Source organism: Blennius ocellaris (assembly GCF_963422515.1).
Source record: "Blennius ocellaris genome assembly, chromosome: 17".
NCBI lineage: Eukaryota > Metazoa > Chordata > Actinopteri > Blenniiformes > Blenniidae > Blennius > Blennius ocellaris.
Window position 1 is genome coordinate 21,727,132 of NC_137666.1, and position 24,011 is coordinate 21,751,142.

The 24,011-nt window shown below is 45.9% G+C and overlaps 2 protein-coding genes across 2 annotated transcripts in view; one reads left to right on the forward strand and one right to left on the reverse strand.

Moving 5' to 3' along the window:
* loxl3b (lysyl oxidase-like 3b) overlaps window positions 1–21,303 on the forward strand; it is a 37,386-nt gene extending 16,083 nt beyond the window's left edge. Inside the window, 12 exon segments of the mRNA XM_080512860.1 lie at window positions 1,332–1,546; window positions 7,903–8,110; window positions 8,195–8,375; window positions 9,820–9,974; window positions 10,573–10,743; window positions 16,645–16,800; window positions 17,088–17,247; window positions 18,253–18,496; window positions 19,359–19,474; window positions 19,606–19,742; window positions 19,994–20,105; window positions 20,604–21,303. Of these exon segments, the coding sequence (XP_080368986.1) occupies window positions 1,332–1,546; window positions 7,903–8,110; window positions 8,195–8,375; window positions 9,820–9,974; window positions 10,573–10,743; window positions 16,645–16,800; window positions 17,088–17,247; window positions 18,253–18,496; window positions 19,359–19,474; window positions 19,606–19,742; window positions 19,994–20,105; window positions 20,604–20,677 (1,929 nt within the window). The 3' untranslated portion in view covers window positions 20,678–21,303.
* On the reverse strand, window positions 20,982–23,783 carry mrps26 (mitochondrial ribosomal protein S26). Its single transcript, XM_080512858.1, has 4 exons — window positions 23,450–23,783; window positions 22,828–22,974; window positions 22,610–22,733; window positions 20,982–21,945 (listed from the first exon to the last, which is right to left on the reverse strand). Exons 1-4 carry the CDS (start codon window positions 23,668–23,670, stop codon window positions 21,814–21,816), a joined length of 624 nt encoding a protein of 207 aa, XP_080368984.1. The 5' UTR covers window positions 23,671–23,783; the 3' UTR covers window positions 20,982–21,813.
* Window positions 23,784–24,011: the final 228 nt, after the last annotated feature.

The following is a 24,011-nucleotide window of genomic DNA, read 5'->3' on the forward strand; positions in this document are numbered from 1 at the left end:
AAGTGCAGCAGTAGTTCTTCCTGCTCTATGGCACACAGAACATCATTCTGAGGAGAGAGTTTCCTCTGAGGGGGATGATTGGTCAGCCAGGGAGCGCAGCAGGGTGGAGTTACGTGATGCGCCTGAACGCATCACTGGCATGAAACTTCTTAACCGGAAAAATCCATAAATCAGGGGTGTCATGGTTTAAGACACCGGGTTCAAACAGTGTGAAAAAAGAGCAGTTAAAGTATGGAGGAGGGAATTACTGTAATTCCCTCCTCCAGTTTCAAATATCAGTTTCAAATCTGATCTCATTAGACACTCATTTTGTGACGTTGAGGCCCCGTTTCCACGACAGCGGTTCAAGTGAAAACGCAGAATTTTTGCATTTTTGTTCCATAAAAATGTTGAAAACAATGCCAGTTTCCACGGAAATGGCAGAAACGGTTAAATCAGTGGAGCCGAATGAAGGTTTTAACGGCTTTTCTCAAAGGAAATGTGGCTGATTGGCTCCAGCTGGGGTTGAAGCGGTCGGAGGTGAACAGGGTCAGCCTGGAGACTCCGGTCACACACAACGGCTCGGAAACTTCAACCTGAGTGTATTTCCAGTTCCTCTCTCATGCTGGTGCTGCGGCTGCGCCTCGGCCAACTGTGGCGTCCAGACTTTAATCTCCTCTCGACAAACAAACCACAGCGGGAGTGAGTCAGTGTCCAGACGTTCAGAGCTGGACGACCTGAGGTTACAGTGTCTGTTTCTTCAGGGTGTGGCCTGCTTCTGCTGGCAGCTTGTGGCAGACTGAAGCCAGAAAACTAGTCTCATTATGTTATGAGACTATTTAAAGAGTCTCTCAAAGAGTTTCATCAAAAGAGAAAATGTACATAAAAGTAAATAAAATGTCATCATGAAGCAACGGACTTTGAGTTTTAAAGACTTCATCTCTTCAGGGTTCACGTTTTATTACGATGGGATATTTAATTCCCGGAGGAGTGAACGAACGCCCGTGTTCACAGCTGTTCTGGAGACACGAGGAGCAGAAACAGCAGTGCCCAGAGAAACATGGTTCCTGCGCCGTCTGTATTCACTCCACACATCTTTACTTGCTTTCTACTCAGTGATAATATTCATTCACTCATTTCTGCTCCCAGAAAGACGAGTGACGCTGATTGTCATGGCGAGGAAACCTGCAGACGCTTCACCTGTTCACCTCATTCATCTCCTGAGTGAAAATGATCCCGTTAAACTGCATTAAACAGCCTGAACATGAGGATTTGTCCGTACTATCTAAAGGTTTGGGAGCGTTACTGTATTTTAGTCCATGAAGACATATTGAAGAGTTTCTCTCCTCCAGGCTCACATCAGCGAGAACAAGGTGGAGGAGGTGCGGCTGCGGCCCGTCATGGCCACGAAGAAGAAGCATCCTGTCACTGAGGGCGTGGTGGAGGTGAAGTACAGGGACGGCTGGGCGCAGGTCTGTGACCTGGGCTGGAGCATCAAGAACACCCGGGTCGTCTGCGGCATGCTGGGATTCCCTCATGAGAGGAAGGTCAACAAGAACTTCTACAGGCAAGTCGACGCTCCGCCTTAACCACCGAGCCTGCAGGACATGGCTGGAGCTGTGAACATGGAGGGGTGGAGGGGTTGGAGGGATGGAGGGGTGGATGGGTTGGTGGGCTAATGGATGGATGGATGGATTAATGATGGATGGATAGATAAATGATGGATGGATTAATTATGGATGATGGATTGATGATGGCTTAATGATGGATTGATAGATGAGTGGATTAATGGAGGGATGGATGGATGGATTACTGGAGGGATATAGGGATTAATGATGGATGTATGGATTAATGATGGATGTATGGATGGATCGATGGATTAATGATCATGGATGGATTAATGATGGATGGATGGATGGATGGATGGATGGATGAGTGGATTAATGGAGGGATGGATGGATGGATTAATGGAGGGACAGAGGGATTAAGGATCATGGATGGATGGAATGATGGATGGATGGATGGATGGATGAATGGATGGATGGATTAATGATGGATGGATGTTTGGACAGATCTTGTAATGAATGTTAATCAGTTCTTCCTGCCGTTGCTTCCATGAAGGTAAAATGGATCGGCTTGTGTTTCGTCACATTTGAAGTTAAACCTCAGAAACTTCCAGTCATTCCAGATGTTTGCTGCAGTTTCCTCCAGAGTTTTAATCTGGATGAGCTGGATTTAATCTTGACTGTGAATAATAATAATTAATATCCAGATGTGTAACAGTGAGCAGTGGTGCCTCAGCCCTGCTCGTCTTCGCCTGATCTCGGGCCGGCGGCTTCACAGTAGCGCCATGGGAAGTGTTTGTTTTCTCTCGGGCGAGTGTGAAGACGGACTCGGGGGGGCCTTGCTGGCCACATGATGCTTAGACTGCAGGCGTCAGGCGGCCTGCCCGCCGTGCGGACACAGTCTGAACAGTGTCCTTCAGCAGACCTTCCCGTTATACCATGTCAGGGCTGGAGGAGTAAAATCCACCATGTTGTTACGCAACACACACATTCCAGGATGTGGAGGATCGCCACTGGACCACAGAAATCCGAACACATTGCAAACTAGAGAAAGCTCTGTGGAGGTTAATGACGCTCACACTGTATTCTTCTTATCAGACGCCACATTCAAAGGTGTTTATTGGTGATTTGACACCAGACTCATGCTACAATGAAGCTTGGATCATGGAAGGACTGAAGTAGTGCATCTCATCGAGGCGTTTAATAAAACACTCACTCTCTTTAGACGTCATAGTGAATTTGAGGCTTTTCACTTCTGAATTAAGTATCTGCTAGTAAAACTCTGCTTTGCAGTATCAGACAGACACTGAATGACTGGAATACTTGGAGTAATCTGGTGACTTGAAGTCTGTAACAGGATATATTGGAGGCTCGGGGAATGTCAAATATGTGTGTGTGTATGTGTGTGTGTGTGTGTGTGTGTGTGTGTGTGTGTGTGTGTGTGTGTGTGTGTGTGTGTGTGTGTGTGTGTGTGTGTGTGTGTGTGTGTGTGTGTGTGTGTGTGTGTGTGTGTGTGTGTGTGTGTTTTCTCCCCTGTGTGTGATGGGATGTGGATGTCCCATTGTTGCAGACGTCTGACAAAGCGAGCGGTGGAGAAGGTCTCCAAGCCAAAGGTTAATGTTTCAGCTGGTGGAAGGTACACTGCTGAAAGCCCACCGTCCACACACACACACACACACACACACACACACACACACACACACACTGACAGTGGGTTTTCTCCTCTCCTCCTGCTTCCAGCTTCTAGTTGACGTTAACACGATGTGGATGTTTGTTGCTTCACGTTTCATCCATCCACCGTTTGCCTGGTTTGAAGGTAAACTCTTCTCTGTGTCTAACGTCACCGCTGCCGCAACACAGATTGATTCCAACACCAATTCAATTCAACTCCTTCTCAACAGGAATGCCACTTAAAACATTGTGCTATTGTAAATATGAGTATTCCTATAATTAATGTGCTACTTGTAGGTAATAAAATAATAAAAGCCTGAAATTGACCAAACTGTACAATATTTATCTCAAATAAAACATAGTTTTGCCCCAGGATTTCTGTACAAGCTTGTATACTCTGTTGATTCCCAACAGTTTTACCTTTTTATATATTTTCGAGAAACAGCTCATATATCTCTTAGTTAGCATGAATGCATCATCATCGTCATCATCATCATCATCATCATCATCATAACAATAATAATATATAGTCAATATAATCTTCTCTGATTCTCTTCAGTTTACACTGAAAGATTTGACGCAAACAAAAATAAAGTCAAATTTCCAATTGACACTAATTTCCATGAAGAAACTTTTCATTTACATTAATATTTATTATTTTTGCATGATTTATTGAGCAAAACCACGTTTCTTTAGCTTGATAGTCCATCAGAGTTGTTGATGGCGTGAATCTGTGCAACGTCGGGAACCTTTCCCTCCTGTCTCTGCTGGATTATTACTCCTCGTAAACCCTTCCTCCCTGTTTGAAGGTCAGTAAATGTCCTTTTTGGCTTGTGAAACGCCAATCAGCCCTGATCACTTCAAATCTGCAGATAATTCTAACAGACTCCACGTGGCGTCTGGCAGCTTGGTGACTCCGCCTGAGTCCATGGGTTGGAAAACAAAAGCTGTTTCACAAACTTTCTCACCAATTAACACCTGATTAAATACATTTTAGCCACTAAAGTTGACAAATGGAAAGAAAAAGACTGGACGGAGTCGTCAGCGGCTGAATTGGACACTTCTCATGACTGAATTTACTGTAAATCCTCTGGAAGGTGGAGCAGCGTGGTACTGAGGCGTAGAACGGCAGCGGGTCTGAATCCTAACTGCATCCAGGGAGAATAGTTCTACTAACACATGAAACCCGTCTCCTCATGACAGAAGACACGAGGACGTGATACCGCCGCTTTGTTTGTGGAGAAATGAATGTGTGAATGCCATCCGTGTGTCCTAGAATTGAACTTATTCCTGTGTTTCCAGGGAGTTTTCAGTGTATTTACAGGTGTTTGTTTGTGACGAATCCATGAGGTTTATATTCGCTGAGTGAATTCAGACATTTTGATCATTTGATAGTCAGGATTTATTGAGTCGTGTGGTTTGATCGACTGTCTTTGCCGTTTATGCTGAAATACACGGTTAGAAACACGTGTGACCTTATCAATCCCTGGACCCTGTAAAGATCACCCGGCAGTTTCATTGCTTCTCATTATAAACTAATCTGAGTGCAGGGATTGTATGTTAGACTGCTGCTTTGCTTATTAATTAATTGTACTTGAAAATCATAAAGTCGTAAGGTGAATTTTAGCAGGAATGGCCTCCATGTACAAACATGTGTAGTACTAGTAGACGACAAGCATATAGAATACTATTTAATCAGATTTTAGTGTATTCTGGGTCACTTTATAAAAGTTATCACAGGTAGAAGTAGCGACAATGTAGAAGTAGCCACATTATTTGTTACTGACGTCAACTTTGACCCCGAGACAGTCTGAAGGTTCCTCGTGTTCATTAGCAAGCCGACATCTGACTTCCATGGTGTGGAGAGTCGTCGGATCAGCTCAGATCAAAGTGTGCTGCAAGAGAGTCACAGTCTTATTAAATGAGCTGTTTGCGCCTGAACTCAGTTTAGTGGCAGAGTTCCAATCGTCAAAGGACTGTGAGGAAATGGAGTGGAGTTCAACGTGTTTTCAATCGTGTATCAAAGGAGGATCCCGGTTTGTTCAGGGTCCTGGTCGTCGTTTTAACGTCGTGGTGTCTTCATGCTTTTTCCAGTTTAACCCCCTTGTTTACCTTGCAGGCCCACATCCAAAGCTAAAGCTAACTCAAAGTCTAACCACAGCAGCCCCGGCAAAAGGTAATCTGAGGGCGAACTCAGGAAGTCTGAACAGACCCACGTGTCAGAAATCTGTAGAAATAATAATCCAAACCATCCATCCGTCTTAATGTTTCTTTTTTTTTTTTTTTTTTTTTTTTTTAATAGAAATCTCAAAAAAATTGATTGAATTTGATCTGAAATGTATTATTTGAAAAGGAAAATTAATTCCAGATTCACATCTCAGTCACATTTTCAATTAATGACAGAGTTTGAGACACTATTTGGTGGAATTGTTAACTTTTAGATTATTAAAATCCAGAGTTTTTAGACTCGGCCTGGAAATCTTCAGGAGTGTTTGTGAGTAGAAGGAACATGGTCTTAATGAAATGAGCCACCGGAGCCTGATCAGCGGAGATACGGTGTTTACCTGGGTTGTTCTGTTGCGTGTGGCTCAGAGGAGGACTCCAGACGCCAGACAACGCCGCTGGAGGGAAGGAAGCTCTTCTTTATTCCCAACAAGAGAAAAATATACAAACAAGAGAACTGGAGATAATAACTGAGGCTCTGCGAAGCAGGAAACAAACAGTGGCTGAGACTGTGGAGAACGATTGACACAGAAACACACTCTGGTGAAACACATCAGCGGCAGAACAACAATCAGACACAGGAAGGGAGGTCAAGGAAACGCAAATCTCAAAATAACACAAGAAACTAGACGTGACCCATGCTGCTGTTTTCTGTGTATTTTGATGGTTGGTGGAAAACGATGGCGTCCATCTTTATAAAGTCTCATTGCTTTGCTCAGTCTCACTGTGATAATGGCTTGTTTGATTCTTTTAGGCAGCACAACATATGACACGCATACATTAATGTGTTTTATAATGTGAATAAAGTGCTACACAGATCAGTCTGACAGGGAAGAATCAGAAATGGATTTTCACTTTTTGCAATAACAATCATGTAACCAGAGAGAAGCCAGATTATATATCAGTGTAATCCTAATCTCACCTCTAACAGGGTTATTTTCAAAATAAACCACCGCAGGATGGCTAAAAATTACCTTTTATAAAAAAATGTATTTAGGACATAAATGTGCAGAACATCTTAGTTTAAAACCTTTAAAAAAAACATTAACGTTTCTCAGCCGTCATCTGTGTTGAAATTGAAGTTAGCAAACAACCATTGAGGATCATGAATCCAGCAAACAGTCTGAATGAATGAAGAAACTGAGGCTGGAGCTTTTGCACATGACCGTTTAAAAACAAACTGGTGTGACAGTGGCTCAGTACTGCCCCCTCTGGCAAGTGTCATTACTACCACTGAACACTGGTAACAGTCTTTTTATAAGTCTCATGGTACGTCTGAAGTGTCCCTGCTGACTCCTTATCTGTGGACTTTCACTGAACCCCAGAAGTGTTTTGTGTAGCGGCCATGATAAGAACTGTCTGAATTCTCATTAAGCAAAGGAAAGGAGGCTGGTTACTTCCTTTAGAGCCTCCTTTAGCATAGGAGCCACTGATGCTTCCTTTAGAGCCTCCTTTAGCCTAGGAAACACTGATGCTTCCTTGAGAACCTCCTTTAGCCTAGGAAACACAGATGCTTCCTTTATCGAAGGAGACCAGCTCATGCTGCCCCACAACTCCTTGCGGCGACAACATTTAAAGGGACCTGCTCATCGGAGCGTTCAGGGAAAAAATCTCGATGTCAGAAAAAGGAGCAGATCATGTAAGTTACCAAAGAAATAATCTGGAGTTCATATCAACGGTTAGAGGCACAGGAGACGGTGGTAGAAATGTGCTTTTTATAGTCCATTTTCAGGAACTTGTAGTTCTTTCCCCACCACAGCAGACGTCAACTAACTTGCACTACCGTCGGATTATTATGACGTCACAAAGTGAAAGTGTGGTGCGACTGCCACACTAATCGCCATTAATCGAGATCGCCTTTCCTTAACTCAATTAGGAAGCCTCCTAACACCTTTCCTTAACTCCTTTAGGAAGCCTCCTAACATCTTTCCTTAACGCAGTGACGTCAACCAGGGGGGTTAAGGAGAAGTCCATAGATAAGGAGAAAGGAGGGACAATTCAGACGTACCCTGAGTCTTACAAAGGGACTGTGGTACCAGTGCTCGGTGTCAGTAATGACACTTGCCAGAGGGGGCAGTACTGAGCCACTGTCGCACCAGTTTGTTTTTAAATGGTCATGTTCAAAAGCTCCAGCCTCAGTTGTCTTCAATTAAGGAGCTGACAACAGACTGTTTGCTGGATTCATGATCCTCGATGGTTGTTCGCTAACTTCAGCCTCCCCAGATTATTCCTGCTAGGATTTATCCATCAAAGTGAGAATGTGGTTGTTGGTTCCCTCAATCTGCCTGCAAACCTTCTTCATCCTGGTGGTGATTGATAAGATCGATATGATGATGAGTAGTTGGTGAGAATCCGTCCTGTAAGACCTGAACTTCACCTGGAGCTTTAGTTTCAGTGCGTCTGCAGGCCTGGGTCGTCTTGATGTTTCCCACCGTGTGTGTGTGTGTGTGTGTGTGTCTGCCAGGTTGTATCTGGAGCGCCAGAAGAGCTTCTTCCACATCCACTCGGTGGCCTGCACCGGGACAGAGGTCCATCTGGCCGCCTGTCCTCTGGAGTTCACCAAACCCAACTCTACCGGCTCCTGCTCCAGCGGCATGCCGGCTGTGGTCAGCTGCATGCCGGGGCCACTCTTCATGCAGAACAGTGGCCTGAAAAAGAAACTGAAGACTTCGGTAACGTCATGCCACAAACGTTTCTCTACAACCCAGAGTGGTTTCGGCCGGCTGGGCTTTTGAAGGCTCACCTGTCTCTTTCAGAGCAACGTGAGGCTGAAAGGTGGCGCCCGGCTGGGCGAAGGTCGGGTGGAGGTGCTGAAGGGTGGCGAGTGGGGGACGGTGTGCGACGACCGCTGGAACCTGCAGTCGGCCAGCGTGGTCTGCAGGGAGCTCGGCTTCGGCAGCGCCAAGGAGGCTTTAACCGGCGCCCGCATGGGCCAAGGTGAGGAGGAGGAGCAGCTTCATCCTCTCGTCAAACAGGAGTCACATCGATTCATGTGCAAAATAAGAGCATCTTTGGAAATGTTTTCTCTGTTAATCTACCGGTTTAAAATATCAAACATGATCTTCTCAACCCACCCAGGATGCACTGGGAGACGACCGTGGTGTGTGTGTGTGTGTGTGTGTGTGTGTGTGTGTGTGTGTGTGTGTGTGTGTGTGTGTGTGTGTGTGTGTGTGTGTGTGTGTGTGTGTGTGTGTGTGTGTGTGTGTGTGTGTGTGTGTGTGTGTGTGTGTGTGTGTGTGTGTGTGTGTGTGTGTGTGTGTGTGTGTGTGTGTGTGTGTGTGTGTGTGTGTGTGTGCGCGTGCGTGCGTGCGTGCTACACACATACCGGTCAAACAACAGCTCGTAATGAATGTCCGCAGTGTGATGACGTGATGAAGATCCTCTCTGAGGTCTTCCTCACCTCTTTCCCTTCTCAGGTTGTAGAACCTGAAGAGGTGAAGGAAGGGGGGGGGGGGGGCTTGGGGGTGAAGGACTTCATGTTAAAGGTTTTATTTCACTCAATTTCAAAGTTATGTGCGTCAGCGAGGAAAACCAGTATTTTGGTGTCAGAAGAAATGTTCCCTGACTTTCTTGGAAATGTTGAGAACAAGGTTTCATGTCTGGAGTCGCTGACTGATGACTTGAAGCAGTTAAAACTTTAACTCCACAGAGGAATGAGTAGAGTCGCTGTGAGGAGGAACAAGAGGCCTTTTGAAGGGCTCCTGGTGGAAACGCTAGGTGGAGACGTCGGCTCTAAGGACGTTATGAAAGCTGCTGCAGACGAGCTACTCCGTCACACCTCCACCTGGATCACCTGACGAGACTAACATTCTCAAACGTGAGCCGAGCTACAAACCGCTGGAGCTGAAGGAATTCCTTTCATGGACATTACACAACTCATGTGGAGCGAGCACATGGAGTGATGGAGGGGGAGCGAGGGAGGGAGAGCGAGCACATGGAGGAATGGAGGGAGAGAGAGAGAGGAAAAAAGGCAGAATAAGCACATGGATTGATGGAGGGAGAGAGAGGGAAAAAGGGAGAGTGAGCACATGGATTGATGGAGGGAGAGAGAGGGAAAAAGGGAGAGTGAGCACACGGAGTGATGGAGGGAGAGCGAGCACAGTGAGGGAGGGAGAGCAAGCACACGGAGCTATGGAGGGAGAGAGAGGGAGGGAGAGTGAGCACACGGAGTTATGGAGGGATAGAGAGGGAGGGAGAGCGAGCAGATGGAGTGATGATGGAGAGCGAGCATATGAAGTGATGGAGAGAGAGGGATGACGCTCAGAAAACATCTGGAAGCTGTGAAGTAACACTAAAGGATATTTAATAAAATTGTATATCATATTATATTTTATTTTATTTTGTATTATTCATAATTTATATATATTATTTGTGTGTGCAGGAATGGGTCCGATCTACATGAACGAGGTGAAGTGTGCCGGGACAGAGAAGTCTATCTGGACCTGCCCGTTCAAGAACATTACGTCAGAGGATTGTCAGCACCTGGAGGACGCTGCTGTTCGCTGCAACGTGCCTCACCTGGGCCTGGAGAACACGGTCAGACCTGCACATCCTCCAGATGCTTCCCTCTCAAACACTTTGTCCTGTTTTGTCTGGAAGGATTAATAGCAGATGCAGGAAAGTGTTTTTCAGACTTTTGTTAATATCAATATTTCGAACACTGATATGATCTTAGATCGTATTATATGATAGTTTCTTAATCTTAGAAAAATGTCTAATTTCTTAACTTTCTATGAAGCCATGCATCTTGTTCTGTAGTTGCTGCCCTAGCAGTCTCTCTATCTGGAGTTAGTAACGATTTACTGTTGTCACAAAAACACGATATTTTTAACGATTGCGAGGAAGACCAAATTTGAGTAATTCCCACAAAAATATTGAATTATATATTTTCTTTAGTTTACAATGAAGGTTTCACCGGCGATCAGGTGAATATCTTGGGGTTTTTCCTGACGATGTTAAATGCCCTCTAACAGAGTATTTCTGGAGTGTTTTCCCAGAAAATACTGTCCCCCGGTCCAGGTACTAAATGCTTGCTGTAGATACACCGAGCCGCCGGGACCTCTTAATGTTCTGCTGTGGTCAAAAGCTCCCGGCTCGCCGTGTATCTCCACTCTAACCTGGCAGTCCCGCACAGATCCGCATCACAGGAGGACGGACCCGCTACGAGGGCCGGCTAGAGGTGCTGAGCACCGACTCCAACGGAACCCAGGCCTGGGGTCTGATCTGCGGGGAGACCTGGACCACCAAGGAGGCCATGGTGGCCTGCAGGCAGCTGGGCCTGGGCTACGCCAACCAGGGCCTGAAAGTAGGTGACACCCAGCGCCGGAACAGCAGCCTGCACACAGCTTTTTTTTTTTTTTTCACAAATGGTTTTTATTGAATTTCACTTATGCACATATACAAACATTTATAAACAGCCCCGCCCTCCCCACCCCGCAAACAACATCCTTGGACAAATGAAATCGACAAATACATTTAAAAAATAAGAAACAGTGTAAAAAAAAAAGAAAAGTACATGAGTGTTCAACCTCAGAATAGAGAATGCCGGCCCAATACATTACACGTAGACATTAATACAGATCTTGAAAGGAGAAGCATGGATGTCAAACGGACAGAGTTGTTACTTAGGCATGGGGAAGTAACTTTAGCTTATCAAAGTGAGAGATAAAGGGGCGCCACCTAGTGACAAAATCGTTTAAAGAACCTTTCAGAGTGTATTTAATCTTTTCAAGTTTGATGAAGAACATAACATCCCTCAACCAAGAAGATGAGAGGGGAGGCTTGGGAGATTTCCATTCAAAAAGTATTCTTCTCCGAGCTAAGAGAGATGAGAATGCAATAACATCTGCTTGCGGTCTTGAGGAGGCAGAATGCACCAAGGGGACCCCAAAAATGGCTATCGAATGACATGGCAGGAGGTTGAGCTGCAGGACATCGGACAGTGTTTTGAATACAAAACTCCAAAAATTGTTCAGTTTTGGACAGAAAAAAAACATATGACTGTGGTCAGCAGGGGCAAAGCCACAGCGATTGCACCTATCGTTTGCGTCAGGGTATATTTCTGACAATTTGACTTTAGAAAAGTGGGTCCTATGGAAGACCTTAAACTGTATGAGCCCTAGGCGAGCACAGGATGACGTAGAGCTCATTCTATCGATTGCCTTAGCCCACCAGTCATCAGTGAAAACGACATTTAATTCTTTTTCCCATGCAACCCTAGCTTTGAGTACAGGTTTGTTACTGAGCGACATGAGATCGCTATATACCCGGGATATAAGAGCTTTCTGATTGGGACTTAATTTCAATAATTCCTCCCAGGGCAAAGTGGGTGGTGGAGAAGGAAACCGGGGATGCTGAGTGCGAATGAAGTGTCTTACTTGTAGGTAGCGAAAGAAATGCGAGTGCGGCAGGCCAAATTTTTTAGTTAGGGCTATAAAGCTGGAAAAAACTCCCTTTTCATATAAATCCAGGAAACAATTAATGCCTTTTGCTTTCCACAGAGAGAATGACGCATCTAAAGCCGGGGGAAATAGGTGGTTACCAACGATGGGAGAAAGTACAGATGAGGATAAGAATTAAAAATGGCGACGGAACTGATACCAAATCTTTAGGGAGGCCAATACAATCGGGTTTTTGGTGTGCTTGGACGGGACAGTTGGAAGAGAAGAACACAGCAGCGCAGGAAGAGATGATGACAAACAAGAGTTTGACTCAATAGACCCCCAGGAGATATTAACTGCATGGAACCAATATAGCAGTTTTTGAATATTAGCTGACCAGTAGTAGAACATAAAGTTTGGTAGGGCAAGGCCCCCTCCAAATTTACTAATTTCTAGTGTTTTCCTACTAATTCTGGGGTGTTTTCCTGCCCAAATGAATGATGTAATAAGCCTATTCAATGATTGAAAGAAGGATTTCGGTAAGAATATCGGAATGGATTGGAATAAGTAAAGAAATCGGGGTAAAATGGTCATCTTCACTGCATTTATTCTGCCTGTCAGCGTCAGAGGGAGGTTACCCCATCTCTGAAAATCAGATTTAGTCTGATTGAGTAGGAGAGTAAAATTCGCAGCCAAAAGTCCCGAGATGGACGGAGTGATATGGACCCCTAAATATTTAAACCCCAAGTGGCTTATAATAAATGGCAAGTTCAACTGCTGGAGGTTCGAGGGGGGGATGTTAAGAGGGAAACACTCACTTTTCTGGAGGTTGAGTTTATACCCGGAAAAGGAACCAAATTCATTAAGAATAGAGATAACAAACGGAATAGCTGTGGCAGGATTCGAAACATAGAGCAAGAGGTCATCTGCATATAATGACACACGATGTTCGATACCCCCGCGATGGATTCCCTCCAGTAAGGGGGAAGATCGCAAGGCTATAGATAGGGGCTCAATCGCTAGGGCAAACAAAAGCATTGATATCAGAAGGGGCAGACAGGAGAGCCCCAAGTGGGTCCTTAATTTGAGTAATGACACGCGAGGCAGCTTGGCGCTTTAGCTGATGGGCGAGCAAGCGACCACCCTTATCGCTATGCTCATAGTAATTGCTACGTGATTGTAAAAGCATGCGTTCTGCCTGCCTCGTGGAAAGCAAATCGAATTCTGCTTGCAGACTTATGCGCTCCTTATATAGTTCAGGACTAGGGTTACTGGCATATTGACGATCTAGGTTGAGGATTAGGTCTGTGAGTCGTGTCTGATTAGCTTTATACAGTTTAGTTAAATTGGCAGAGTAAGCTATAATTTGACCTCTCAGGTATGCCTTTAGTGATTCCCACAGTAGAGAGTTAGAGGTAGAATCATTTTTGTTAATAGAAACAAAGTCGTCGATAGAGGAGAAAATATAATCACAGAAGCCCTGGTTAGAAAGAAGCAGAGAATCTAGTCTCCACAGTGGACGGGGTATTTGATGGGATGTCAATAACATTTCAAGAACCAAAGGAGAGTGATCGCTTATAACTATCGCCAAATATTCAGCAGATACCACATTAGGAAGAAGACTAGCGTCTACAAAAAAATAATCAATTCGAGAGTAGGAGCGATGTACTGGCGAAAAAAAGGAAAATTCTTTTGCATGTGGATTACGGAACCTCCAGGGGTCAGCACATCCATTTTGTAGCATAAAATCTGCAAATGCCTTTGACATGGAAGAGGCATGAGCTATTCTGGGGCTGGAGCGGTCTAATGCAGGGTTAATAACGCAGTTCAAATCACCACCAAAAATTAATCGATGTGTATTTAGCGCTGGGAGGCTGCTAAATAAATTGTTTGCAAAGTTGGCATCATCAAAATTAGGAGCGTATACGTTAACCAGTAAAACAGGGTTCTGCTGTATGGTACCTGTTACAATCAAATACCTCCCATTCGGGTCTGAGATTGTACTAGTGGGAGTAAATTGCGTTCTCTTATGGATCAATATAGCCACACCCCTAGCCTTTGAATTAAAGGTAGAGTGGAAGACCTGGCTCACCCAAGATTTGCGCCGTCTGTGATGGTCATTGATGCGCATATGCGTCTCTTGTATAAAAGCTATGTCCGTATTTAAATGTTTAAGGTGTGACAAAACTTTGGATCTTTTAATCGGATGTCCCATGCCTTTGACATTCCATGAAGTAAACCTAATAGGATTTATTAAGTTATTAGACATTATGAGGATACATTGGTAGACAGTGTCCTACAAGAGAATACAGTGATATGAATGGACCCAGCATAGAGAAATTATAAGAACACACATGTATTGCATAATCCAATGTCCTCATCCCCAAACGATGAAGACGGCAGGTTGAATACAGCTTGAAGCTTCCGTTGCATCACAACAGTGAGAAAAGAGAAAAACAAAAACAAAACGTATTCCTCTCTACATGCAGAGAGGCCCCAACCGTTCAAACAGAGCACCATGGGTGTATACAAAACTCAAATGAACACCTTAATTGAAAAAAGTCACATATTTAAGCATTGTCCCAAGTGGAGGAGTTTAAGTATCTTGGGGTCTTGTTCACGAGTGGGGGAAAGATGGAGCGTGAGATCGACAGGCGGATCGGTGCAGCGTCTGCAGTTATGCGGACGTTGTATCGGTCCGTCGTGGTGAAGAAGGAGCTGAGCCAAAAAGCAAAGCCCTCGATTTACCGGTCGATCTTCGTTCCTACCCTCACCTATGGTCATGAACTATGGGTCATGACCGAAAGAACGAGATCCCGGATACAAGCGGCTGAAATGAGCTTCCTCCGTAGGGTGGCTGGGCGTACCCTTAGAGATAGGGTGAGGAGCTCAGTCACCAGGGAGGAGCTCGGAGTAGAGCCGCTGCTCCTCCACATCGAGGGGAGCCAGCTGAGGTGGCTCGGGCATCTATTTCGGATGCCCCCCGGACGCCTCCCCAGGGAGGTGTTCCGGGCATGTCCCTCCGGTAGGAGGCCTCGGGGCAGACCCAGGACACGCTGGAGGGACTATGTCTCTCGGCTGGCCTGGGAACGCCTTGGGGTGCCACCGGAGGAGCTGGAGGAAGTGTCTGGGGCGAGGGAAGTCTGGGCAACTCTGCTCAGACTGCTGCCTCCGCGACCCGGCCCCGGATAAAGCGGTAGCCAATGGATGGATTTAAGCACTGATATCCAGCCAGTGGGAAGGGCCATAGTCCGCACAAGCCATAGTCCACCATAGTCCGCACAAAATAAACAAGAGAAAGAGAGAGGGAAAAAAAAAAAAGCCTGAAGTTAGCATATTCTCTCTTTTTCTCTCTCACACTCACACACACCCACACCCACACACACACACACACACACACACACACACACACACACACACACACACACACACACACACACACACACACACACACACACACACACACACACACACACACGCACGCACGACTATAGTAGTGGCCAATATAGGCTAAAGACTGTTTTTACCTGACAATATGAGAGAGTTCTGTGTCAAGGGCTATGTTTATGTGTGTTCCCAGGGGACCGATTTAGGTGTGACACGGACCGTAAAGGGAACAGAATGAAACAAGTTCAGTAGTTGAAAATCCTCAGCCGTCAGAGAAGTGGGATTCGTAAAATTCCTGGGCTTTTTTTTGGGCATTCAAAAAACCTCTTCTCCCCGCGGTGCTCCACACGTAGACGGGCAGGGAACAGGAGGGAGAGTTTGACTTGCTTCTCGTAGAGGCAGCGCTTCACGTTGGCAAAAGACGCTCTCTTTTTGGCGATATTGGCGGTCATGTCGGGGAAAAAGTAAGAATTATGTCCACAGTACCTGAGCTGCTGTACATCCCTCTCTCGTCTCAGAACGCGCTCCTTATCGCTGAAGTAGTGGAAACGAACAATGAATACTCTCGGTCTGGTACTCCCTCTATCCTCTGCCGAGCGCACCGGGCCGATGCGGTGCGCTCTGTCAAGGACCGGGGGGGAGGAAAAGACGTCGGCGCCCAGGACCTCAGTAAGGAAGGTGGCCATAAACTTAACCCGGTCTGTCCCTTCTGCCTTTTCCGGGATTCCAATCACGCGTAGGTTGTTGCGACGTGACCGTGACTCCAAATCCTCGGTCTTAGCCAACAGCTGTGTATTCTCAGATTGCAAACGAGCACATATGTCTTCGAGGGCGACGATCTGGTCGCTGTGATCTGAAATGGCAGTCTCCATGCCGGTCACCTTCAGGTTGAGCGAGTCGGTAGTTGACTTAACGTCCTCTAAGGCAGCAGAAATTGGCTCCAGAGCTTCAGACACCACCATTTTCATAGTTGTAGTAAGGGTCGACATCAAGTCCGATAACAGCACAGCGCGGAGCTTATCCAGGTCCGGTGGTAGTGTATCATCGCCGCCATGACAGGCCGACATCGTGGTTGCCCTTTCTCCTTTTGCTTTGTTCGGCCCATAATCACCAAACAGTCAGGGGTCGTCTTATACCAGCACAAGGGTGTTTTCTGAGTAGTCTGTGGTGCTAATATGAGTGAAATATCAAAGAATGCTCGGGAGCCCCGCTCAACACGTCCTCTTCACTCACATGCTAACCGGAAGTCCTGCCTGCACACACCTTTATATGATCTGTTAAATAATACACCGTCACCTGCACACACCTTTATATGATCTGTTAAATAATACACCGTCACCTGCACACACCTTTATATGATCTGTTAAATAATACACCGTCACCTGCACACACCTTTATATGATCTGTGAAATAATACACCGTCACCTGCACACACCTTTATCCGGATTGTGGGCAGTCGCAGCCCTTATGAAAGCCGGGTGGAGGTTCAGGTGGGCTCCAGGTGGGGCACAGTGTGCAGCTCAGGCTGGACCACTAAGGAGGCCATGGTGGCCTGCAGGCAGCTTGGGCTGGGCTACTCCATGCATGCCATCACTGTGAGTACCAGTGGCCCTGTGAACAAAACACACACACACACACACACACACACACACACTGCAGGTCTTTATCAGTCATTTCCTCTCTCACACACATCAGAAGCAGGTGTTGTTATCATTGAGCCCCGTAGTTCCGGGGAAAGTCTCTCTGTGACGGTAAACTCGGCGTTGCACCGACTTGTCGTCTCGTTTCCTGGAGCAGCGATGTGACGTCCCACCGTGACCGAGCCCCTGCAGACTGACCCGTACACTCTGTGTGTGTGTGTGTGCGTGTGTCCTCCTCCAAGGAGACGTGGTACTGGGACAGCAGCAACGTGACGGACATGGTGATGAGCGGCGTAAAGTGCACAGGAAGTGAGATGTCACTGAGCCACTGTCAGCGCCACAAGACCGTCAGCTGCCAGAAAGCCGCTGCAAAGTTCGCTGCAGGAGTCATCTGCTCTGAGAGTGAGTAACACAGATAATACTGGTAATGGTACCAATACTGGTACTAGTGTTGGTACTGATCCTCTTACTAGTTATTTTCTGGTAGTTGTACTGATACTGGTACCCATACTGGTACTGGTACTAGTGTGTGTACTGGCACCATACTGGTACTGTTGCCAGTGCCGGTTCCTGTTCTGGTACTGGTATCCATACTGGTACTGGTGCCCTTTCTGGTACTAGTACAGGTACAGGTGCCCTTTCTGGTACTGGTGCTGGTAAGCATACTGGTACTGTTGCCAGTGCCGGTTCCTGTTCTGGTACTGGTATCCATACTGGTAATGGTGCCCTTTCTGGTACTAGTACAGGTACAGGTGCCCTTTCTGGTACTGGTGCTGGTACACATACTGGTACTGTTGTCAGTGCTGGTGCCTGTTCTGGTACCCATACTGGTACTGGTACACCTGCCCTTTTTGGTACTGGAGCTAGTACTGGCATGGGTGCTGGTACCGTTGCTAGTAATTTTCTGGTACAGTTACTGGTACTGATACTGGTACCAATACTGGAACTGGTGGTGGTACTGGTACAGGTGCCCTTTCTGGTACTGTTGCAGGTACTGGCATGGATGCTGGTGCTGTTGCTCGTAACTTTCTGGCACCCATACTAGTACTTATGGTGGTACTGGTACAGGTGCCCTTTCTGGTACTGGTGCTGGTACTGGCATGGGTGCTGGTGCTGTTGCTTGTAATTTTCTGGTATGGTTACTGGTACTGATGCTAGTTTTTTTTTTACTGGTGCTGGTACTGGTACCCATTCTAGTACTGGTGCCAGTGCCTGTTCTGGTACTGGTACCCATACTGGTACTGGTAAAGGTGCCCTTTCTGGTACTAGTGATGATACTGGCATGGGTGATGGTGCCGTTGCTATTAATTTTCTGGTACTGCTACTGGTAGTACTACTGGTACTGGTACTGAATTGAGATCGGTGTCAGTTCCCACTGAGTCTAAGACATTTTGCCTGTGCGTCCAGCCGCCTCGGACCTGGTTCTGAACGCCTCCCTGGTCCAGCAGACGGTTTACATCGAGGACCGTCCTCTTCACATGCTCTACTGCGCTGCCGAGGAGGACTGTCTGTCCAAATCTGCTGCCAAGGCCAACTGGCCGTACGGACACCGCCGTCTGCTGCGCTTCTCCTCGCAGATCCACAACATCGGCCGCGCCGACTTCAAGCCCAAAGCCGGGAGGCATTCGTGGGTCTGGCATGCCTGTCACGGGTGCGTTGGGCTGGATTCAGAGGCAGAACGACAAGACAAAAAGAAAATGGGATTTTATGCAGTTTTCAGCCCAATGTTCTGCTTCCTGTTATTCTATTGTCAGGTCATACCTGTACTTATTAACAGAGTTGCAACTAACATTTAAATAATTGTATTTCTTTTAGATCAAGCCATTAAAAAAAAAAACATTTTAATTTTCTGCCTTTTTGTTAGAAAACCAAAACATTTAGATTGACCAAAAACAGGTTGAATACTCTGGAAATGATTTCAAATGAAGAAATAACTGAATGTAAAACCACCATCAGAGGATTCAAGTCAGTAGCGATTGTCTTAAAGGTGCTTTCATTCAGCACAGCTGATTTTCCTCATTATTCATAAAGCACATTTAAATGCTGCTTAAGATAATTGAACTGAAATAAACATGTAGATGTGCTCTGATACTGTCATTAACCAGATAACGAGCAACAAGTGATACAAACTGCTGGAGCTGCTGCCATCTTGGATGGGTCTCTGCTTTGTCGTTGTCATTTCTTTCTATTGAGGAAGGAAGGAGACAGGAAAAGCCACATTTTATTGAACAAAAGCATCTTGGACCATAATCAGCTTTCTGCTTCATAAGAAACCAAGCCAGGTGGAAATCCTTGAGTTGTGATTATTGTGTGTAACTGTGACATGCTGGAGCATCCTCATCCAAGATGGCGGCCAAGCTGCTCGATCAGCTCCAATCAGTCTGTGACAGTAGCAGAGACTAAGACCATATGATTTTCTCAGGTGAAGCAGGTACATTTGTTTTGTATTTTTTGTTTTTTTTCAAAAAAGAAAGAAAAGAAAGGAAAGCCTCTTTTGTCTCCATGTTCTTCAGACATTACCACAGCATGGACATTTTCACCCATTACGACCTGCTGAACGCCAACGGGACCAAAGTAGCGGAGGGACACAAAGCCAGCTTCTGCCTGGAGGACACTGACTGTCAGGAGGGTGAGTCTGATACACACACTGAAATAAACGGTACATTTGTGCTTCTTTTTCACCCTGTGAATTACTTTTATAACGTGTGCCGCGAGGCCTCGCTGCCGTTTTCTAACTCAGAAATGCTTTTTGGCTCTCAGGTGTTTCCAAACGATATGAATGTGCCAACTTTGGTGACCAGGGCATCACGGTGGGCTGCTGGGATCTGTACCGACACGACATCGACTGTCAGTGGATCGACATCACCGACATCAAGCCGGGAAACTACATCATGCAGGTGACAGGAAGTGAACATCCCACGACTCCAAGTCGTCAGTGAAACACAAAACCACAACCACCATTTCAGGGTTGACCTCATTCCAGAACCAGTCCTCTCCTGTTGTGAAGATTCTGACCAAATCGGAAGAACTTAGATTTAAATAAGGAATGTTGTCTCGTCGTTCTCCTCTCCACTGAAGTCTGAACAGAGGTAAACGAGCTTTAACATCACGTGCTCAACGCGCTTCCCTTCATGTCGTCAACCTTCAGATCGTGATCAATCCGAACTTCGAAGTGGCCGAGAGCGACTTCACCAACAACGCCATGAAGTGTAACTGCAAATACGACGGCCATCGGATCTGGTTCCATAACTGTCACATCGGTAATCAGCTGCAGTCTGGCACTAGTCATCACTTCTGATAACTTTGTGATTGTATCGACTTGTACTGACGCTTTAGAACATTTGATCATTTCTGAGACTTTTCCTTGTCGATCATCTTCTGATCTTGTCATTCCTGAGTCTATCTGACTACAACCATCACCCTCCTCATCTCCATCCTGGCAGCCTTTTTTACACACATAAAACTGTGGACCTGCAGGAGTGACACGCTGCTCCAGCACCCCCTTTTGGAGGGTAGCGGAACTGCACCCCATGCTGGATAAAATATTAAGTTATTTTTCTTTTGATCTCCGTTACTCCATCAGTATTACCAATTTACTAAATAAGTCAATCTGCCGCTGCCTCGTGATACTTGTGTTCTGATGGCGAGTCTTCTCGCCTCAGAAAGGTTGCGGATTTGAATCTGGGTCTTTGAGACACTTTACACGTTTACACCCTGCACATGTTGGGTGAATTGATGACTGTTCTTTCCCCCTGCAGGTGACGCGTTCAGCGAAGAGGCAGAGAGGAGGTTTGAGAAATACCCCGGACAGCTGAACAACAAAATCTCTTAATGACAAAACTTCACGGCGACTCAGAAACCAGCAGGAGGCTTGAAGAAAGAAAGACACGCCTCAATAAAACTCCAACCTTCAGTTCAGGTGCTAAAATGGATCTCCAGCCCATTTCTCTGGTTTTGAATGTTTGTCCAGGTTTTTCTACTTGAATATTCAAGTCTTCTTCCTCTCCAGTCTGACGTGAGCATTGCTTTGAAACTAAAAAGAGCTTCTGTTTTGTGTGGGACAGTTTGCAGCCTCGTACTGAATGTTTTGAGGAGCTGAAGACTGAGGAAGTGAAACCAAATCACAATGAACAGACTGTTTTTACCTGAAACCTTTATCTTGATGAGTCTGAACGTTTTTGAGCATAATGTTAACCTCAGCCCAGTCGCCACCATGAGAATGTTTCCTCAATGTATTTATTGTCAAACTTCAAGACCTTGAAGAAAAAAAAAAAAACCAGGTTCATTATTGGCGTTGGAGCGTCGACATGCTTTGGAAGCAGTTTGAAATTATCTGTATGTAGTTTTTATATGTTTAAATAGTATTTTAGGTTCCACACAGACATTCCTGTGAAAAGACAGAACGACGACAGACTTTTTTTTTTTATATAATCACACCAAATAAAACCGTAAAACGTTCCTCATCTGAGAAGACTGCTTGTATTCAATCTGAAAGGTTTCCTTCCCACAATGAGGCTGTGAATCCTGTCTGGAGCTTCTCCTGTGTTTGATGAAGGTGAGATGAACTGGCCCTGATTGGCATAGATATAAAACACTAGATGCAGCATAGCCTATCAGCGCCTGTTGACGTGTGTGCCTACAGCGCCGCCATCTTGGAGGTCTCACCCTCATGCTTAACATAAAGATCCCAGGCTCGAAAATCCACAAAAACAGCCACATCTCGCTTGCTAGTCCACCTAGCAACACGAGCAGGTGACCTCCCCAGGATGGCGTCACTGTAGGCACGTCACAGTGCAGCATCTCGTGTTTTATATCATGCTGGTTGGCTCGTCGGTGTGACTTCCTGTCTGCGGTGGTCGAAAAAATCCAGAAAGAAGTCAAATAAGAAGTCCAGTTGAGCTTGTGTCACTTCCAAAGTTCAGAGTCATGAGTCCAGAGAGTCGGGGTGGGGGGTGTATTGAAACTTGATCACTGCAGCACCGTCTGCTTCACCACTCTTCCTTCTTTATCGACGGCAAAGTTGTAGTTCTTGGGATTGTCCAGTGCCAGATCGATTCGCTGGTCCAGGTTCTCCAAGGTGATGAAGGTCTTCGCCTCCTCCTGTAGAGATGTACGTGGAACAGAAAACATGTCAAGACGCGTCAAAGGATCATTGTGAGATTCTAGTGTTTTTCCGCTGGAGGAAATCTGAGCAGTTCAGAAGAAACTGCAGTTTCTTAAAGTGTTTTCATGGAGAGAAAGTTTAACCAGCAGCCAGAATGGAGGAAAATTTTACAGCATTAACTTGAACACCACATTCTTCTGGGTTCCTCTCCTCTACCCCCCCCCCCCCCCCCCCATCTATCTCTCTGTCTATCCTCTCCTCTCCTCTATCCTCTCACCCCAACTGGTCATCAGAATGCCGCCACCTCTTGAGTCTGCTTTCTGCAAAGATTTCTTCCTGTTGGAGGGACTTTTGATTTTCCAGTAGCAAATAAACCTGCTGCACATGTGGATACATTCTTTTTTTTTTTTCTTGTTAAAAGCACCGAAAAATTACTTGTTTTGGTCCTATATAAATAAAGTTGTATTGAACTGACTTGAATAGTGTCTCTGGAGTGGGCGGGGCCTTCAAGCAGCAGGGCTCCATGTGATTGGACGTGTTTATTGACATGACGTGTATAGAAATATTTACTGCAGTTCAGCGTTTTGCTTCGCTCACACTGCATCTGTTCATCACGGCAATCTGCTCAATGCTGCACAGACAGTTTTAGAGGTTCTTTACCTGCAGCTTGAGGATCTCCTTCTCTTTTTCCAGGATGAATTCTTGCTCTTCCCGTTCGCGCTGAATAGCAGCTTCCACTCTCCTCCACTCAGCTTCCTCCTCCTCCTTTTGGATTCTCAGGATCCTGAAATACAGCAGAGAAGTCGAGGCTTCATGTTCACGGTCCACAGGAGGAGCCCGTGCTGCACACGGCCCTTGCTACCCCCGAGGTTCCTCACCTGTTGTTGAGCTGCCGCAGGTTCTCCTCATCGTTCCAGGCCATCAGCGCCCGGTGCTCCTCGGCCTCCTGCCTCGCTCGCTCCTCAGCCTGAGAGCCCGTCTCCTCCTCGTACTTCCTCCGCAACACATCCTCCTTAAACTGCATCCTGACCAGCGCACATGGAGGTCAGCAGGTTACATTTAAACATCACGCAGGACTAATAAAGAGATGATAATTAAACATTGATCTTACTGAGAAATTTACTTTAATAACTTTACTGATCAATTTCATTTAGCAAACATCAGAAAATCATTTCATGAAAATAAATAAAACACGTGAGCATGTGGGTGTTTTTTGAACAAATAAGCATTTATCAAAATAATAATGGATTATTTCAGTAATAAAAAACCGGCATTATTTTGTGTTTAACTCAATAAATTTTAAATTAACTGGTAACGTTGGTAAAGCAAGATATATATATATATATATATATATATATATGACTTAAGTCGCTACAGAGAATAATTAAAAGACTTGACGTTTTTACACATTTAATCCCTCAGATTACGGGTTCGAACATGTTGATGCTCGGGCACTGATTTACACGGACGCAGCTCTTCCCGGGACACCGGGTAACGTACCGGAGCGCCCTCATGATCGTCTGGTACTCGGAGAACCGCTCCTTCAGGACCACCATCTCCACCGGGTCCACCGGGGGAGGCACTTTGATCCGGCCCTCCTTGGACTTGGCCACCGGGTCGGTTCGGGACTTCCGTCCCCGGACAGAGTCCAGCAGAACCGGGCTGCGGCCCGCCAGCAGCCGGGCGGCCCGGAGGCTGCGCCCGCCGGTCACCTGGAACATGATCCGGGTAGTTCACCTCGAAATGTTCCGTTAAATAACACGGAGCGGCTCTAGAACCGAGAGATTAACGGTAACTTTGAGAAGAGCTACACTCACATGGAGGCAGCCATCTTTATTACTTCTGACCTCGGAAGTGACGTCTACTCACCGGTAGCGCTCCCTGCTGGACAAATGGAGAACTGCTCTATAAATAACGTTTTAATATAAAGAAACAGTTTTAAATCAGTGATGTCACATGACAAGCTCATTTTAATACACGCGAAGAAAAAAACAAAAAGCTGAATATTACAAGCGTGTGCGCGCTGGCGATATGATGTCGTCACTTCCGGTCTGTGATCAGC

Excerpts from the sequence above, each read along its gene's own strand:
- mrps26 (XM_080512858.1), bottom strand. The coding sequence starts at position 23,670 with ATGTTCCAGGTGACCGGCGGGCGCAGCCTCCGGGCCGCCCGGCTGCTG. Across the intron at positions 22,975-23,449 it reads ACGATCATGAGGGCGCTCCG|GATGCAGTTTAAGGAGGATG; the intron begins GTACGTTACCCG and ends TGCGCTGGTCAG. Across the intron at positions 22,734-22,827 it reads CTGCGGCAGCTCAACAACAG|GATCCTGAGAATCCAAAAGG; the intron begins GTGAGGAACCTC and ends GCTGTATTTCAG.